Here is a 13,112-nt window from a genome sequence, read left to right as displayed (position 1 = left end):
GAGGTGGGAGGGGGGCAGTCCGAGCCGTACTCCTGCACGTGCATCCCAAAGAAACAAACATCCACACCATCGATCTCCTCAAACGCAAACAGAGCTTTGGTACGGTAAGGGAAGGATTCTGACATCTCACCAGAGTCCACAAATCTGCAGGATAGGGCAGGAGAAAAAAAACCCCAAAGAATATACCAATTATTAAAGCAGTGTCCTACCAGAACGAGGGGATTATTGTCAACCTTATTTTTAACTCCTTAGGAACATTGAGGAATGTTTGAAGGAGCTGGGGCTGTTTAGCCTGGAGAAGAGGAGGCTCAGAGGTGACCTTATTGCTCTCTACACCTTCCTGAAGGCAGGCTGCAGACAGGTGGGGTTGGTCTCTGCCACCAGGCAGCACTGACAGAACCAGAGGACACAGGCTCAAGCTATGTCAGGGAAGGTATAGGTTGGATATTAGGGAGAAATTTTCACTGAAAGAATAATAAAGTACTGGAATGCTCTTCCCAGGGTGGTGGTAGAATCACCATCTCTGGATGTGTTTAAAAAAAGACTGGACAGGGCACTTGGTGCTATGGTCTAGTTCAGGTGTGAGGGCACAGGTTGGACTTGATGATCTTAGAGGTCTCTTCCAACCTCATTATTCTGTGATTCTGTGATTTTTAGGCAGGAGTCAAATGGGGTCAGATCAGAGCTGGAGTAAAACAGGGAGTCCTGTCCCTGTAAATTCATGGAGAGACTGTTTCCATATAGAACACAGGGCTGAACAGGCCAGCACTGAGTACATGAATACCCTCAGAGACCACAAGCCTTTAAATAGGCTACAGAGCAGAAAATGTGATGCATTTGTATGATATCACATAAACACAGTTTTTATGAATTTAACCCAAAATACTTCACAGACTAAAGCTTTTAAGCTTTTCACTTATAATGAAACAAATTAAAAATTACTCCTGAAAGCTGAAGTGTTTCTAAAAACACAACAAAATGAAGGAAGAATAAGGAACAGAACTCAGCAACTGCTCCAAACAAATGAATTCTGTAACCCAAATGTGGTCACTCTCAAGATGGAGTGACACAAAGTCCCAGTATTATAAGCAAGGATGTCCCAAAACCAGTCACTTCCTCTACATTTTTTAACCTTTCATAATCCTAAACATGCCCAATTTCAAAAACGTGCAAAGGCATTAAGGTGCAAATTGGCACAATTTTACAATAGCCCCCCCCCCGTCAAGGAGACTTCAAAATAAAATAAACAAAAAGGATTGCATTCATTATAATGAACAAGACTAACCTGGATTTCATTCCTGGTTTAACTTCTACTGTCTTATCTGAGCTTGCTACCACTCTGACAAAGACCTCTCCAGCCTCAGGATGGTTCTGGCGCCGCAGGAATTTGTTCACTCTGTCTTCCAAATGGTTCCCTAAACGTGTGGTCTGCAGCCCTGCAAGGCAAGGGGAGAACACACCAAGGAAATGTTAGCCCTGGAGCTGCTCAGGTCAGGCTGTGCTGTGCTCCAGGGCTCTTGCAGCTTCCTCCTCTGGAAGGAAATAGGTTTTTTCCCTTTTGTTTTACCTCCATGTGAAAACTGGATGGTTTGATTTATACAGTCAAAATGAAGAGATGCAAACCCATCCCTGCTTTTCCCCAGAAGTAAAACCCCCCCTGCTTTCCACACCCCACTGTGGCAGCTGAACCCACTGGAGTGCCACAATTACCCTGTAAGTGAGCTAACAAAGGCAGCTTTACGTAGCATTTTTCAATTTCAGCCTTATTTTATGAGCCCTGCCAATGTTTTCTCCTCCCAGCCCCACTCTGGCTGGCTGACAGAGATTACATCACTTCACAGATCTGGCTCCATGCCACACCTTTTCAAGCAAAGCAAAGCAAATCAACAGAAATGAAAAGCCTTTTGACTTCAATGGAGATTTCATTGCTTTTGCTTTTCTTTTCAAGAGAGCTTTTGGACTGCAGTTGCAGCAATCTGCACATCAAGGTTAAATAGTTCCTGCCCAGAGATGGAGGTCTTGGGGAGTTCAAGTCCACAGATTGTGCAGATGCCCTCACTCCATCTTTACATTCACAATTGGCTTTTGTGGGGAGCTGGGTTTGTGGTCTTACAGGATGTGATGGTTTTCAAATAAATCCCCAACAAATTACACAGATCATGATGACTTTGGGTTAAATTAAGAAAGCAGAAGGACCCCACTGTTTTGACTTGAAGATTTATCACTATTCCCCTTATCCTGCTGTACTTATTTTACCACTCATAATTCCACTTCACTTTATGGTCAATCTGCTATCTTTTCCAAAGTAAGGGTGTAATCCACAGATGTTCATTTTAATAAAATGCATTTAATTTTTGCTCTCTGTTATTTGATTTTTCAGTTGATATTTGGCTCCTGACACAAGGCCCTTGGTTCCTCCTTGACTCTGAGCCTGCACACAGAATTCTGCAGTGAAATATCTGTGCTAAAAATTACTTTGGGCTCCAATACTGGGGAAAAAACTCACATATACTCAAAGGACTATTTCAATTTCTAAGGAATTTATACACTTAACATTTTATTTTATAGAACCATGGAATGGTTTGGGTTGGAAGGGACCTCAAAGCCCATCCAGTGCCACCCCTGCCATGGCAGGGACACCTCCCACTGTCCCAGGCTGCTCCAAGCCCTGCCCAGCCTGGCCTTGGGCACTGCCAGGGATGCAGGGGCAGCCCCAGCTGCTCTGGGCACCCTGTGCCAGGGCCTGCCCACCCTGCCAGGGAAGGATTTCTTCCCAATATCCCACCTAACCCTGCCCTCTTGGTAGTTAAATTACAATGAGTTTACAGAAATTGCCAAAGGCAGCAATTTTGATTTACATCTTTTAGCTTGTCCCCTTGTCCAGTAAGATTCTCTGGTCAGAACCAGCACAAAACAGTCTAAATATCATTTACCTGGAAGCAATTAATAATTTGAATTTAAAAATGCAATTTATAGGCAGGCTGAAGTAAAAACACCATGTCCTTTACCAGTTCCAACAACTGAGCCTTTCCCAGGATCTCCCACTCCCATACACTGTATTGGCATTTCCATATAACAGCAGGGGGATGGTTCTAAAGGAAATCCACAAATACTTTATGAGGGAATTGTTTTGTTCTGTTCTTTTCTCTGAAGACAAACAGATACAGAAGAAAGGGTTCCATTTCAGCTGATGAGTGGGAACATTTTCAGAAAGCCACTGGAGTGAACTCTACTGCCTTGTTGTGTTTGCATCTTTTCATCTTCCCAATGCTAAGCAACCAAGGAGTATCCTCTTCCTTCCTTATGCATTAAAGCTTGGAAACCAACAAACCCAAAAAGACCAGATGAGGAGATAAAAGAAATAGGCAGCATTAAAATTACATGTACTGTAAGCAAAGGATCTAAAAGTTGCATATTTTGATCTCTTAGAATGTGAGTGAAAGGAGTTTTAGAAAGCAGTTGGGCTTTGGTTCTTGGACAGTTCTCACACATGCACCTCTAACAAAAGCTCAAAGCTCAGTGAAAACTGCAGGGCCAACCTGGAAAAGGCACCCAAGCTGCTGGGGAGAAACCTCCAGCACAGGTCTGTGACAGCAGCAATGGCCAGGCCTCTGTTAGTGCTGAGTAATTGGACGGAGAGGAAGAAACTCCAACTCCTTCTTGTGACTTCTTGTCAGGAAACTGCTTTGGGTGAATGATTTGTCAGGATATCTTTTGTCTTTGAACCTCTCTGCACTGGCTACTGGTGAGGTAGTATTTGTAGATTTTCTTAGCAAAACAAATACTTCAGAAGTTCAGGGTTTTCCAGCAGAACCCAGCTGCACACTGGTTATATCTGGCAGGCTATCAGTTAAAATAACCAATTTTACTCACTGTCCATTAGGAACATGAATGTTCCACAAGAGCTGAGGGATGTGCTGTCTTGGTTATCAGCAGTTGTGCCATCATGCTTGAGAGATGGAGGAATATTGATGGCAACTTGGGCAGTAAATGGTTTTTTTTAGAAGAGGGAACACGGTAATGTTTCAAACTTTCACTGCTTAAGTTTGTTTTCAGGTCAGCAGCAGGACCAAGGTTTTGATGACAAGAACAGACTTTCCTTTCCCTTCCCTGCTCTTGCATGGCTGGTTACTCAAACTTTAACCAGAGCCACAGAACAACTGCAGATACCCAGGGAATCACACACTTATTTTAAGGAAATTTATATCAATACATGCTGTAAAGTCAGCACAGAACAGAAGAGAATCCATTTAAAATGGGTGTCTAACACTACAGTTGGATTTCATCATTTTATTAATGTTCTCCTCCAGTTTTAATCTGTCTTTAATGAGACTAATTTAGGCCTCTTTAACAAAACCCTCTTGAGTGCATCAGGTTACTCCAGAGACTGTTCTGATTGCTGGAACCCCCCATGCCCCACAACATCATCATCATCTGCAAATCACCCCCTCCACATCTCCTGTTACACAATCAACCACACGTGAAGTTCTCAAGAAGTTACAGTTTTAATGCCAAACCTTTGCCTTCATCCCAGCTTGGAATGCTGGCACAACCTCACCCAGTGATGTCCAATTACTGGGGAAAAAACCTCATATACTCACAGGACTATTTAACTTTCTAAGGGATTTATACACTTAAAATCTTATTTTATAGAATCATGGAATGGTTTGGGTTGGAAGGGACCTTAAAGCTCATCTTGATCAAGGAAGGATCAAGGAAGGAATCAAGGGAGGAATGAAATGTCCCTGCAAGTTCTGCTCATTCAAGTGCCTGAATCAGCCCCTTGGTGTCCACACTCACTTTATATTTCTGCCCTCTGCATTTCCAACACCAGCCCCTTCTCCTGCCCCATCTGACCTGCATGAATAAAAATGTCCCAGTCGTGCTCCCTGTGAGGATTCTGGAGGCTGAGCCAACCTGAGCTGGCATCTCCTGGGCCTCTCTCCAGTGCCCATTTCCACCAGACCATGGCAATGGTCACTGCCAGCAGCACCCAGTGCAAGGAGTGGCTCAGTTCTCACCCCAGCCCTGTTCTGGAGGCAAGAAAAGCTCTTCCCACACTCTGGTGCTTGCAGCAGCACCTGAACTGCAGCACAATTGGTTCCTACAGGTTATGGGAAGGGCACAGAGGTGACAATCGTGTCACTAGAGCTCCAACCCTCCATGGAGACCTGGCTGAATGCAGCCAGTGAAGCACACACAGCCCTGTGCTCCTCCTGTTCTATTTGTCCCTTTCTGCTTTTAACCCTAGAAAATAACGACAAAGATGTCAAACACACCAAGCAGCAACAAGACTGACCACAAACACATAAACAGCAGGGCTTTCAAATGTTGATTAAAATTCCAACAGCCTCAGGCTGTGCTGCTCCCCATTTTGCAAATGCTCCTGTGCTGTCTGTCATGACAACACAAAGTCTCAATCAAAAACCCATTAGGGGTGGCAGGGAGAAGATGAAGATAAAAACAGGAATACCAAACTCACTTTTAGCACTGAATTTGTTTTCTTTGCGTGTTCTACCAGTTTTCTTCAGACAATTATCACAGACAAACCTATTGAGAAAAAAAAAGCCAAAAATTTAGCATAAACCCATTATTGGTGAGCTTAAACCCAATGTTTGAACATGTAATTTAGATGTCAGAGTACAATATCTTTTTCCCTGGCTTTGAACAGCTTATTTCACTCCATTTTAAGGGATTTAAAGCTGGTTTAACTCTGCCAAGCAGTTACACCTGCATTTGTGTTCTGTGCACACAAACTCCCCTCCAGCCAGCTGCCCTTGGTTAAGAGTTAGAAAGAAACCAAACAAATCTGTGTGGATGAATATATACATTTTCATTTCAATATACTGAACTAAGACCCACCACACAAAAAAAGTATTTTATTTAGGAATGCTTTGTCCCTTTGTCCCCAGTTCTTCAAAAGGCTGTGCCCACATATTAAAGAACAAAGGTAGAAAGTCTTTAATTACATAAACTATATCAGTCTCATTATACAAGGGGTAAAAAACTAACAAGCATCTCTTACCCTGAAGGCCAAATAATATCATAATGTAACACACAAATCTGGTGCATCTTCCGACCACATTCTTTGCAGTCAACAAACCTGAAGAGAAAAAGCCAGCAGCAAATTACCTTTGGTGTTAGGTAAGTAATTTTCCAGAATTCAGAATGAAAGAAGGAGTTGCCAATCCTCTGCTAAGAGCTGAATCAATTTCATCAGGTCCAATTTACATCTAAGTTTAAAGAAATACTCAGAATAGATTCAGATGTACATCTATCAATCCATGTGCAAGTTATACATATACATCTATACCTATATATAAATTGCAAAATGTGCTGGTTTAAAAATCTGAAAGGGGCTGTCATGCACAATTTTTCTGGATCTTTTCTGTCCTCCTCTAAGCAGAATCCCAGTTTCACAGAATTCTCAACAATACCTCCACAGATTTAATTCTGAATTGCTGCAACAACCACAAGCTGAATAAATGGTTGCTCAACTTACTGTAAATGTAAGAGCTAGTCATTCATGAGCCACCCTGCCAAAAAAACATGTATTAACTTGTCTTTGCCTGCATGGCTCTGCTGTAGTCTTGTCTTTATCCTTTGTTTTCTGGTCAAAAAATTGTGTCAGAATTCTTTTTCTGGATGGGAAAACTCGTAGAGGTTTTCCCAGTCCAGAGTGCAGGGTAGGTTAAGAAGCAGGTTAAGAAGCACTGGGGTCTGTCTCAGTTCAGCCTTCCAGCTCTATTTAGAATTTGCAAAGATAAGCAAAGGAATCAAATTGTGTTGTGCCTCAAACTGCCAGAGAACAGGGAGCAGGATGATAAAATCCCACTGCAGGAAAAGCAACCCCGTGTTCAGCTCCCCAGGGTCACACAGGGTGCCTTGGCCTTTGGGTGGGCTCAGCACCCAGGGAAGAGAAAAATGTGCTTTAGAACCACCAGGGGAAAATGCAGAAGTGCCCCAGGATTGCAGAGTGAAAGCTCTGGAGGAAGGAGGGCCATTCCCAGCCCTGGCAGGGCTCAGCCCTGGAATTACCCAAATAACAGAACAAGGAACTGTCTGTGGAACAGGCCCCTGTGGTCCTCTGGGGTAGCAAATCAGACACTGACTTTGGGTGCTGTGCCATGAATTTCAGGGAAGGATTCTGCAGTCTGCTTGGGCAGGGAAGGGGCAACAGAAGAGTTCTTTACTCCCTGCCCCATTTCTGCCCTGCTGGCTGAAGGACAAGTGGAAGCAGAGAGATTTTGGGAAGGAAAACAACAGCCTGGTACTCACGGCTCTGGATCCAGGGTATCGTTTTTCTTCTTTTCAAACTGATCCTTAGAGATGGTTCTAGAGACAAAGAGTTAATATGAAAACTCAGTAGCACCCTCACATCAGAGGCTCAGACACAATATCATGCTCTGCTGAATTGCAGCAAACCTCAAGTCTGAAGAAAGCACCTCAGTATTTATTTTCTGGTCAGAGCAAGCAATTCAGTTAATTGTATTTTAAGCTACAGAAAATATTTTTCCCATTTCACTTTCTATGTAAATTAAAAGCAAGAGATATCCAAGTCTACACATAAAATTAAAATCATAAAGAACAAGGGAAGCTACTGTCAGTAAAGCAACCACCTTCCAAACCAGCTCATAAGCCTCAAACCTGATTTTTTCTGGCCAGGTTAGAGGCAAGCCTTTGGTTTTAGAAACATGAGCTGTGCTTCAAAAGATATCAGAATTAGATGGAGGTTTTCCATTAGAAAAGGTGATGGATTAGTGACATTTATTGACACAGCTTCCACTGCTCCCCTGCAAACACATTACCCAGGGTCTGCACCCCGGGAATGGGCAGCAGGGCTGGGCAGAGTAACAGACCCAACAGCTCCTAATCCTGTCCCTATAAATCTCCTGCTAAGAAGGAATAGAGCATTTATTTCCCCCCAGATACCACCCACAGGTCTGGGTTTTACTGCCAAACCAGGACACCCTCCCCCTGCCCCACTCCAAAATTCAGGCTGCAGAGGAAAGCAAGAGACTTACGTTTGAGGCTGGGAAGGGTCATCACCCAGGGTGACATTCTCCCCCTGGATTTCAGTGAAACACTTCTCACAGAAGTGATACCTGTCAGCAAGAAGGCCATATTTGGGTGAGCTGGTCCAGCACAAACACAGCCACCCAAGCACGGAGCCACCAACCAGGGCAGGGCAGATCACCAGGAGCACGACGGAAGGGGGGACGTTGTTGGTTGATTGATGGGTCAGTGTGGACAATGAGGAGGCACAGAGGGAGGGGAGGGCAGGATTAGAGAACAGGGGAGGGAACAAACAGCACAGACGTAAGAGGTAAGACGCAAACACCAAGACAACACAGAGCAGAAAGCCAAGGCAAAGCACAGATTAGCATTCGGTCTCATTTCACACATTGTAACAAGTGCTGGGCCTCACTGCCCAAAGCTGGGCAGGATTTGGGCAGTAGCCACCAAGAGCTACCTTTGTACAGGCTTCAAATTTAAGAATTTGGATTTGATTTGCATCGCTCAGGGAAAAAAAATTCTCTTTGATTCCAGGCTTGTGACTGATTGGGTAAAAAGGAGCCTGTCAACAAGCTTTAAGGACACATTTATTACAGATTTAAGTAATTAGGAAATATGCTGAAAGCATTTACTGATTGTGAGTCAAAACTGCAAAAGCAGAAACACTTGATATTGAAAAAATCCATAAAAGCAATAAATTCAAAATTTGATTGTAAGATTAAATGTGACCAATTGCTCAGCTAACATTCTTTCATATAAATGAAACCAAATCCATACTCTAGACAAACATTTAACAGAAATGCAATTATGGGTCAGAGTTTCCAGCCATTTATATATAAAAATACAATATATGTATATATGTGAACAACATGAAATATTGTACATACATACAATATATTTATCAGGTACATTCAGGATGTGGAATTAATTAATTAAGCTTTACAAATTGAACATAAGGCTAGGTACAATTTTTGGTCACCAGACCAAGAGCCAATCCAAGTCATACTCAGCAAAAACAATTCTGCAGTTTACCAAACCAAGCTGAGTAAATTGGAATATAACTCTATGAAAATACAATCTGCATTTGAAAAAATAAAATAACATCAAAGTTACATGGATTTTGGGAAGGGGGGTGTGTGTTTGGTGGGGTTTTTGTTTTGGGTTTTTTTTTTTGGTTGTTTGTTTCAGATGAACTGGAACCAAAGTTGTCAGGGTCACTAAAAAAAAAAAAAAAGAAAAAAAAGAAAAAAAAAAGGAGGCTAAATGTTTGGAAAGGATATGAATTCACACATGAACAAAGGTAACAGAGAGGCCACAGCTGTAAAATGCAGGAAGGCCACAAAGGATCATCAAAAATAAAGGAGCTTGATGGAGAGTGAGAGAGTGGAAGCAGCGATGGCAGCACAGAACGAGGCAGGTTTAGTACTCAGACACCAGAGCCGTGGGGTGGGAGTGTCACAGGCACCAAGGGGACTCAGGGTCACAATGAACCAACAACTCCAGCATGGAGCCTGAGCAATGGGGCAGCTCTGCCCCCTCAGCCCACCCCGGACACCTCAACTGCAATCCCAGAGAGCTCCTGGCCTGGAGACAGCCCTGATGGCATGGGATGGATCAGAATTACTGCTGGGACACACTGGGGCCATCCTGGCCAGGGGAGATGCTCCATGAGCCATCCCTGAAGCCTGGAAGCTGCTGCAGGAGCTGCAGGGGCAGGAGGAGCCCAGCGAGCCCTGGGAAGGGCTGGTTCCAGTTAACCCAACCCCAGTGACACTGCCATGGAGCCACTGCCAGCCTAACCCCCCTGAAACTGCCCCCAGCTCCTCCTAGGGCACTCCCCTGGCATCAAACACATCTCCCTCCCAAGGAAAAGCAGGCTTTGGGAGCTGAGAATGCAACACAGCAAGGCCAGGGGAAAAACGAATGTATTCCACTAATTTATCATTGGGCATGATAAATACATCGTGGTTGTTAGAGAGGAGGGTTTCAGGAGTGGGCACAGGCACAGCACATCTCATTTCCACTGACTTCCCTTGCCCCTCACACCCCATCCCTAAACTGATAACATAGTAGTTAATAATTTTTTAAAAATCCAAACATAAGAGGTTTAGAGGTTTACATCCTTTCATACATTGTCCATTTCTCTTTTTCCTATAATGTGCTTCTTTAAATTTTTCTTAAATTAAAACCCCTACCATTATTTTCCTTACTAACACAGTTGCTCATCATTTGAAGAGTCAGATTGGGAAGGACTGAAAATCAGGAGGATCCAAATACAGGAGAGTGAAGCCAGAAAAATTCACGGCCAAGGCTCCTATTAATAATTTGCTACATTTAAACAGTCCCAGAAAATGTTAATTCTGATCCATTTTCAGAATAACTTAGGGGCTTTCAAAGCACTCTAAGCTTTAATCCATGATATTAAAATGAGGAAATAAAAACTGAAGTACAGTGAAAATGAATCACCTAAAGATCATGAACATTTGTCCATAAAATAACCAAGGTGAAGCAATAGCTGTAACTTATTATGGATGTGGACCCTCAGAAACAGAGACCTGCCTTTTGCATGTCACCACAAATATTCAGCAAAACCCATAAAAAACACACAATATTGTAGTTACAGCAGCCAGAGAAACCCCAAAGAATGCACTTATTGCAACACATCAAACATGAAAAGCTTTTCAAATGCAGACTGTTCAGGGGACTCCTGTTTATTAAAGAGCAATGTTATGGTTCAACACCAAAGTCCAGAAAATGCTCAGTCTCACATGAACAGGTGAATTCCCCACTGTAATTAAGTGCAAAGGCAATTCTAAATTCATAACTGGATGGCAGTATTGACCTGAAACACCACTCGGTTTTCTCAACTGGATATTCACACATGCAGCGCATTTTCTGAACACTTCAACCTGAATTTCTGCCTTATTATGGAATCTGAACAGTTCTACACCAAATAATTAACTTAATGATTGAACTGTAGTGCCTGAGCTCATTTATTCAATGGTGTCTAGATATCCTTAGTTGTAATTTAGTCATGTGATACTCTGGACTTTAAGTGCATACAATTTTGCCTGCTCTGTACATGGAAAATTCAAGAACATTTGACCAATTAAAGGTCTGCTGGAAGCATGGAACTTGTTTTTCACTTGATTACTTGTTTAAGAACATCTAAGATTTGAAGATCACTGTCCCAGGAAATTTGAATGGTTTAGAGCTGATGAACAGGGGCTTTCTATGTAAAATGGACTATTACTTAACAATATGGTGATTATCTTTAGAAATACCTTTTTGAAAGCCCCAATCATTCATCACTGCCTTTGTTGGGCCTGAAACAGAAAACCTCACACTCCTCCTGAACTCAACCCCACCCCAAACCACAAACCCTTACTCCCTTCTCAAGGCAACTGGATGAGCAGAAAAATCTGACTTAAATGGACTTTCATGTTTCTAATAGGCAGAAAAGTGGAATATTGCAGCCCCCAGTGCAGAGGAACCCTCTGCTCCCCTCACCCTGGACCAACCTTGCCTTCCATGGAATAATCCAAATGATTTAACACAAACAAACTGGGAAGGCACTTCTGAAAGAAGAATGAGCCCTTCTTCAATCCAATTCAATCTGAAGTTACTATTCTTTCCAAACACAGAATGGACAACACGAAAAGTAATTTAAATTTTACCAGCATTTAAGGGTATGGGTTATTTTTCCCCAATGCCAGTACTGAAGTGTCTCTTTAAATACATTTTAATTGCTTGATTTCTCTTTAGCCTGACTTTTCAGAGTCCACAGTGGCTGTATAAAAGTTTTTATGAGAGCTCATGAATTTATTCCTGCCTGTCAATACTTTGTGCTTCCCAAAGGCCACCCAAGGCCCCCCACACGAGGTGGGATGACACATTTTCCTCTCCCACATTGTGCTGCCCCAGAGTGGGGCTCAACAGGCTGGGAGCTTCCCAAGAGCATGTTTGGAGAGAAGGGATGGCCCAAAAATGAAATACAAGTGCTGGAAGTCTGAATTGGTTCTGTGAGTTCACAGCTGGCAAGGCTGGCTAGAGGCTGGCCAGCCTCTGCAAAGCAATTTATAAACACACTCCTCCTGAACTCAACCCCACCCCAAACCACAAACCCTTACTCCCTTCTCAAGGCAACTGGATGAGCAGAAAAATCTGACTTAAATGGACTTTCATGTTTCTAATAGGCAGAAAAGTGGAATATTGCAGCCCCCAGTGCAGAGGAACCCTCTGCTCCCCTCACCCTGGACCAACCTTGCCTTCCATGGAATAATCCAAATGATTTAACACAAACAAACTGGGAAGGCACTTCTGAAAGAAGAATGAGCCCTTCTTCAATCCAATTCAATCTGAAGTTACTATTCTTTCCAAACACAGAATGGACAACACGAAAAGTAATTTAAATTTTACCAGCATTTAAGGGTATGGGTTATTTTTCCCCAATGCCAGTACTGAAGTGTCTCTTTAAATACATTTTAATTGCTTGATTTCTCTTTAGCCTGACTTTTCAGAGTCCACAGTGGCTGTATAAAAGTTTTTATGAGAGCTCATGAATTTATTCCTGCCTGTCAATACTTTGTGCTTCCCAAAGGCCACCCAAGGCCCCCCACACGAGGTGGGATGACACATTTTCCTCTCCCACATTGTGCTGCCCCAGAGTGGGGCTCAACAGGCTGGGAGCTTCCCAAGAGCATGTTTGGAGAGAAGGGATGGCCCAAAAATGAAATACAAGTGCTGGAAGTCTGAATTGGTTCTGTGAGTTCACAGCTGGCAAGGCTGGCTAGAGGCTGCCAAGCCTCTGCAAAACAATTCATAACTTCCTTTTCCCTATTTAAAACAAAGCTTTTGTCTCAGCCCATTCGTATTGTGAATTTTATTTGGGGGGGGGAAGACACACATCATCTAAGAAATCAAAATTAAAGCCAAATTTTGAGTTTGCTCTGTGATTTTAACACTGGTGATTTAAGCATTAAATGGAAAATTAATCTAACAATTGTTTATTAATAATAATAGAAACACCACGTCCTAATATTAATTAAAAAATAAGAGAAATTTTAATTTTCACAGCTTCTCATGGAGCCTCTGGG

General features: G+C 42.8%; 1 protein-coding gene across 1 annotated transcript in view; it reads right to left on the bottom strand.

Annotated features, from left to right (window-relative positions):
• The window catches only part of CREBBP (CREB binding protein), an 84,071-nt gene that overhangs the window by 12,196 nt on the left and 58,763 nt on the right, over positions 1 to 13,112 (bottom strand). The window contains 6 exon segments of the mRNA XM_014308739.2: positions 1 to 144; positions 1,286 to 1,436; positions 5,483 to 5,550; positions 6,026 to 6,103; positions 7,279 to 7,335; positions 8,025 to 8,105. Coding sequence (XP_014164214.1) covers positions 1 to 144; positions 1,286 to 1,436; positions 5,483 to 5,550; positions 6,026 to 6,103; positions 7,279 to 7,335; positions 8,025 to 8,105 — 579 coding nt within the window.

This window comes from Geospiza fortis, unplaced genomic scaffold (assembly GCF_000277835.1).
Source record: "Geospiza fortis unplaced genomic scaffold, GeoFor_1.0 scaffold114, whole genome shotgun sequence".
NCBI classification, from domain to species: Eukaryota; Metazoa; Chordata; class Aves; order Passeriformes; family Thraupidae; genus Geospiza; species Geospiza fortis.
The sequence above is the reverse complement of the archived record's forward strand: the minus strand, read 5'-3'. Positions and strand labels throughout refer to the sequence as shown.